The sequence below is a fragment of the Ananas comosus genome, unplaced genomic scaffold, assembly GCF_001540865.1.
Source record: "Ananas comosus cultivar F153 unplaced genomic scaffold, ASM154086v1, whole genome shotgun sequence".
Classification (NCBI taxonomy): domain Eukaryota; kingdom Viridiplantae; phylum Streptophyta; class Magnoliopsida; order Poales; family Bromeliaceae; genus Ananas; species Ananas comosus.
The window spans coordinates 35,672-42,069 of NW_017890527.1; the positions used below are offsets into that span (position 1 = coordinate 35,672).

Here is a 6,398-nt window from a genome sequence, read left to right on the forward strand (position 1 = left end):
TATATATATATATATATATATATATATATATATATATATATCAACATCACAATGCAATCAACTATAAAAAACGAAAAGGACCAGAATCTAGATTTTCATGACGAATCATTGATACGGAGTGATGATTGGGCGTGCGCAGAGAAAGAAAGAAAGACTCACCAAACTTTTCAGGGTGGAGCACGAATTGAATGACCGGAGCATAGTAATCGGCATAGACGATCTTCACCGCAGGGTACTTGATCCTGAGCTTCTCGACGGCCCGCCGGAGCATCGCGTTGTGAATCCACGACAGCGTATTGAACTTCCTAATGCACCCGCTGCGCGATCCATAACCGCCTTTAGGGTTCTTGGTAATCGTCAGGTAGACAGGGAAACAGCCCATGGGCAGAACCCCAGGAACGACCAGATCCACCGCGCCCTCCGCGATCAATTTCTACATACATCCAAACAAGGGGCAAACAGGTGATCAACCATCGCACAAACAAGTGGGTCCACGGATCAACAATCGATTGAGCAAAGTGCTACCTCAATCCCGGTCGAAATGGATTCGATGACGTGGGGGATGATCGTGTGCGCCTCCTTTACGTCCTTCCCGGCGAAGAGAGGGGCGTTGTAGTCGTTTCCCCCAAACTCTCCGACGACGAAGAGGGATTTACTGAGGAAAATCTTACAATCTACAATCCAGTAGTGAATCAACAAAAGAAGAAGAAGAAGAAGAAGAAGCTAAGCTAAGTTCTGCGACTACATATTATGTGCAGAAAGTAGAGAGAGAAGCATTCGGAAGGTGAAAGAAGAGATTGGGGATGAAGCTTCACCTTCCGGGGAGGCGCAGAGGGAGGGCTTGATGTCCTGGAACCACTGGATCTGCGTGTGGAGCGATCCGGAGTTCCAGACGGTCTTGCCGAGGCCGCGGGCCTCGAAGAAGCTGGTGTTGAGGGCGGTGGCGCCGGTGATGGCGAAGTTGGCGCCGCGGACGAACGACGCGTTGTGCGCCTTCGACGGCGGCGGCAGCGGCAGCCCGAACTCCTGGGCTGCATGTGCGGCACATAGATTTAGATACAGATGATATATATATATATATATAGTATAGATTATTAATTATAATTATATCATTTGCGGATTCTTGAAGGGGGAAGGGGGAGGGGCGTGGGGTGGGGATACCGAGGAAGTCGACGAGGAGGCGGCCGTCGGAGCAGCGGCCGGTGGGGAAGCCGAAGAAGGTCATGCCGTAGGGAAGGCGGGCGGTGGCGAGGAAAGGCGGGATGCCGTCCGCGCAGAGGTTGCCGGCGTCCGCCAGGGAGTCGCCGAAGTTGAAGATCGCCGAGTAGCCTTGGGAAGAGGACGCGGATGCCCAGAAGAAGCCATTATGGAGCACGAGAAGGAGGAGGAGGAAGGAGATGGAGAGGTTCATGGTGAGCGGTGGTGGTGGTGGTGGTCGGGAGCAAGAGGAGGAGGAGGAGCAGGAAAGGGGAAGGGAAAAAGGAGATGTGGTGTGGTGTGGTGTGGTGTGGTGTGGTCGGATAATTTACCTTCTCCGTCTCCCTTCTCCCTTCTCCCTTCTCCCTCTCCCTTTTTCAGAGCTTAGATTATCAGCAGTACCGTGGCTTTCCTTCCTTTCCTTTCCTTTCCCTTCCTTTCTTTTCTTTTCTTCTCTTTTATTTTATTTTTTGTGTGCGTCTCCGCCGCCCTAGTCCTGTACACCACTGGTTGTTCGGTGTAACGCGGCTTTTTATTTCTTTTTTTTTCATTTTTTTTAAAAACTCTGTGACGAGACTGGGGGCCCACTTGTCGGTTTCCCAGACGTGGTATGTCACCGTTACCCGGAAGGTTCGCCTCGTTGGGTACTTGGAAAGGTCGTGGAAGAGAACTGAAATTCTTTCCTGCACCGGGTGTGCCGTTGCAGCGCCAGTTTCGGTTTGCAGGGGAACATTAATTAACACAAGAGGACGAAATGAATGAGGCGGAGAGATGCGGTGCACAGAATGAATGCATGCACCCGGTGCAGAAAACAGTTTCCGCGCTTTGACTAGTTTAGGTTCGGTCACTTGTTCACATGTCCACCAGCTCTAGCCTCGAAGCAGCAACGGGAAAATCGCCCCTCGATTATTAATTAAGTAATGACTTGCAATTAAACTAACTTCAACAATGTGGTCCCTAATCTAATACACGTTTCTAGATGCCAATTAGATCCCTTTTAACTTTTACTATTTATTAATTTTTTTTTTTTCTAAGAAATAGGTAGCACGCTATCCGCTCCGTTTATTTCATTTAAAAATAAACTTAGCTGAAAATATGAATCAACTAAAAGATTCGAACTTAGATCTCGGATATCAACCACCAAGCTTTTTGCCACGGTCGGTAATATTATTATTATTTTGGTTAATATTTTGTTATTTATTATATTTCGCCCTTGTCACTGGATAGGCTCGTTGATGTGCACAGTAAAATGTAGCAGGGTAGTGAAACAAATATGCCAATGTGCACTGGGTGCATTGTGATCGATTTGTGAAGCTTATCTATTCAAAAAAAAAAAAAAAAAAAAAAAAAGTAGAAACTAAGATTTTACTTTAATAATAATAGAAAGGAATTAATGGAGGTGAAGTTGGTAGGCATTAGTTTGATGACTTAATTTAAAAGCAAATGATTTTATATTAACATGTAAAGAAAAGATGGGCCAAAAAAGCAAAAGTATTATTTATTTTGGCCGATGAAATGTAACCATCTTTCAACTCACTTCCATCAAATTCCAACATCTAATAATATTCACCCTTATATATATGTATATTTTTTTTATTGCAAAACTTAGCATTATAATCCTTCATTTCTAAAACGAAGTGTTAAAACTTGTTCTATGAATGGGAATAAAACAGTTTTATGCAAAACAAAATGTGTGATCGAGAATTTCTCAAAACCAAACTTTTCCTTGTAGTCCAAGCCAAGAAAATAATTAGGCCAAATCCAGTAACATCAACGGACCTAAAAATTAGGTCCATTATGGTTTTCCACAACGAGCATCACGTGGAGTGTGGTTTTGGCAAATGTACGTGTGGTTCTTGTGTTGTTCTCATTTCACAATTTTGTCTTTTTCACTTTTTAATTAAATATTTTATGTTAGTTAACAGACTTTTATCTGTTGCACTTTAAACCTTGTTCGTGTATTTATATTTACCTAAAATCTTATGGTTTGTATCAGTTATATAGTCTCCGTTACTACATATCTCTGCCAACTGGTCATATTTATGTAAATGAGATATTGCCTTTTTCATAATTTTTAACCAATAAAACTATTGTTATTTCCATTGATATAATTCTTTTGAAACTTATTTCATGATTCGAGGGCCTATTCCTCTCTTTGTTATCAACAAAAAAAAAAAGAAGAAGATTTGACGAATTTAATTGCATAAGCTAGCATATAAAATGGGTAGTCTTTTTCATCCAAAAGAAAAAGAAAAAAAAAAAGTCAAATACGAGTCGGTTTATTGTTTTTTCATTTTTTTTTTTTTTTCTTTTTTTTTCTCTTTCATTTTTTTCCTTTTCGTACCATCCTGTTTCAATTCCCAGTATCTACGTGCAACCCCTCTACTGATCCCAATTTTTACGACATCGAAACACGCAAAGTCGTCTAGTTTCATGTTTTCGTCGTTGCCTATTACGAAGGACTAAGAGGAGATCAGTAGACCGTGTTGTCCTGTATCAACCATTAGGTTGTGGTGATGTGCTGTACCGAAGTAATTTTTTTTTTCTTTTTTTTCTTTTTAACACCCGTGTCGAACGTCTACTCCACTATATATACAGGAGGGTGGTGTCATACCTCGTGGACGGTTTTCTTATTTTTTTTTTTTTTTCAAAGGGATTTAAACTACGATAATAATTCGTTATAAAACCTAAACATATCGATAATGTAAATCTAAAAATAAACTTACAGTTACTCAATAAGTGATTTTGTAAGATAAATGCTCTTCATAAAAGATGATATTATATTCACACCAGTTTATAAACTTTATCTTATATATTAGATCAGTTTGAAGATCGGTAAAACAAAACCTTGTTTTAACACTGTAAAAGTCTTAAACTTTATTAGTATATATATATATATATATATACTCTAAATTATGCAGATTTAAAGAATAGGGCCGATATTGTAATCTTGATCTCATTGAGATACTACTTACTAGAGAATTAGGTTGATGCTGTAATCTTGATCTCATCGATGAGATCTTATCCACTGGGAGACACTTCATCTCATAGTATTTTTAATATAACTTCTATTTTATATGATAGCATAGTATAGTTTAGTATTTATAGTTCTATAAAATTCTTCATTTTTAATTAAGAATGAAAAGTTAGTACGATCGATCTCTTTAAAAGTAAGTCTTGATAATAGTCTGTTGAATAAAAACCGTAGATTTATTCCAGAATGTATCCATACTTAACCGACCGATCAAAAATTTGAAATTACGCTCAAAATAAAATAAAACTAAGAGTTTTCAATATTTAAACTGTTATAAGATCTCCTTAATGGTTAATAAAAGCGGGACGTGGGTCAGGTTCTGCCGGGTTAGCTGGACTCATCAACCAAGTCGGGCTTACATTAGTTTGATCCGGACTAGGAAGAGGAGTCATTCCCGGATTTAACCAGCCGGGAAAAAGTCAAAAACCGAAGTCCTCATAAACTTTCACATAGTATAGTATGGCTTACGTCCAAGCTTAGTGATGTTTAAAATGGATTTTACTGACCATGTTTATTTTTTCTTAAAGAGTGTCATATTCTAACCCGATAATGACGACGACTTAGTGCTTACGTGCAACGAACCCTTTAACAACAAATTAATCCTTCCACATCATCAACCTAAAAAAATAAAAAATTTAAAAAAAAAAAAACTCTTTCTTCATCGTGCGATGAACGAAGTAAATAATTCGTTTATTTAAATCGATGTATTCCACTCCGTCGGTCCTGGAGTCTTCCCGACTTTTCGTTTTTCTATTTCCAAGCACTTTTTCCTGATTCTTTTTGTTTTTGTTGTTTTCAGTTCCGATCTAGGTTTGGTTCTATATGAGCAGTGGGTCGAAATGTCACGAGCCGGGTCATGAGAAAACGGTTGTGAGGCTATGCTATCCGACTATCTCTTTATAGTCACCCATCTAAATATTTCTATCGCAATAAGGATAGCGCGTTCTGGTAGGTGGTTCACCGGCGGTGATCACAATCTCGGAAGGCTGGCAGCGAAACACTCGCGGAGAGATCGTCGGTGAAGATCTACTACAACTATAGAAGTTATTTTCCCATCCGCTCCGTGAGGGGTTCCACGCTCTTTTCTTTTTTGGACGATTGTTGTGTGATATGATCGTTTACTAGATGTCAGAGCTCGAGTCGTGGTGCGTTCTTTATTAACAATATAGGACTGGTTGGAGAAAAGTTTTCTAACAGGTGCCATCCGTTAAAAAAAGAATCACGATCAACCTAATAATATTTTGGGTGAAAACAGGTGGCATCATCAACCTAATAATATCACAAACGTAACAGAAAAATACGATTGAAGTGTCCTGTACAGTGGACGTTATACAGTATCTACTGATTATAAAATAATCGTACGAGTCAAAGGTTGAGAGACGTATTAAATAAATTAAAAGATTTCATAGAGGACACGATCTAGACTTAGTTGATGACCTATATTTTAATTACATTTTTTTTATAATTCAACAAAAGCCTCATCATTCAATTAACAAAACGCATTGTAATGTCAAGACGACTAAGAGTCAATCTTGAATTTAAACTCTTAAACTAACCGGTAAATTAAAAAACTAATAAACCTCTTCATTAACGTTTTCCCTTAAACAGATTAAATTAATGGTTCCCAGTATAAAAACCTTAAATAGTCGTAGGTTTAAACTTGGATGGTTAGTACTAGGTGGCTGCACATCATTAATTTGCTTCAAGTACTTTTGCTTTCCTTTTCCGGGCTGTAACCAGTTTAAGTAATGTTGGTGAAATTATCCAAAGTTTTGTGCTTTTGTTACTGGTTGTATAGTTTAACGAATATTATAATCTTTGGCATATGATATTTAGTATATGTTTAATTATAATTAACTTCTAAGGCAGCGTGTTATTTTACGTAACCCTCTCTCGGTGCAATGTGTACTTTCGTTTTTAGTGATGCTCAAACGTTGTATAGTCCATTTTTAAACTTGCGCAGATTACGTTGTATTTAGATGAGACTTTTACACATAATATATGTTTAAAGACAGCATGTTATTTAATAAATCTATTAAATATAATATAAATAATATCAAACAAAATAAAAAGTTAGAATTTTAAAATTATTGATATATATTGAATTAACAGACTTTATGATAGATGGGTGACGCGGTGCACCTGAGATATGATTAAAATTACTACG

The 6,398-nt window shown here is 38.3% G+C and overlaps 1 protein-coding gene across 1 annotated transcript; it reads right to left on the reverse strand.

Moving 5' to 3' along the window:
* Positions 1-46: 46 nt before the first annotated feature.
* Positions 47-1,638, reverse strand: LOC109703799 (GDSL esterase/lipase At5g45910-like). Its single transcript, XM_020224516.1, has 4 exons — positions 1,162-1,638; positions 816-1,031; positions 526-674; positions 47-433 (listed from the first exon to the last, which is right to left on the reverse strand). The coding sequence occupies exons 1-4, from the start codon at positions 1,409-1,411 to the stop codon at positions 62-64; spliced, it is 987 nt and encodes a 328-aa protein (XP_020080105.1). The 5' UTR covers positions 1,412-1,638; the 3' UTR covers positions 47-61.
* Positions 1,639-6,398: the final 4,760 nt, after the last annotated feature.

Excerpts from the sequence above, each read along its gene's own strand:
- LOC109703799 (XM_020224516.1), bottom strand. The coding sequence starts at position 1,411 with ATGAACCTCTCCATCTCCTTCCTCCTCCTCCTTCTCGTGCTCCATAAT. Across the intron at positions 675-815 it reads CCTCTGCGCCTCCCCGGAAG|ATTGTAAGATTTTCCTCAGT; the intron begins GTGAAGCTTCAT and ends ACTGGATTGTAG. Across the intron at positions 434-525 it reads CCATTTCGACCGGGATTGAG|AAATTGATCGCGGAGGGCGC; the intron begins GTAGCACTTTGC and ends GGATGTATGTAG.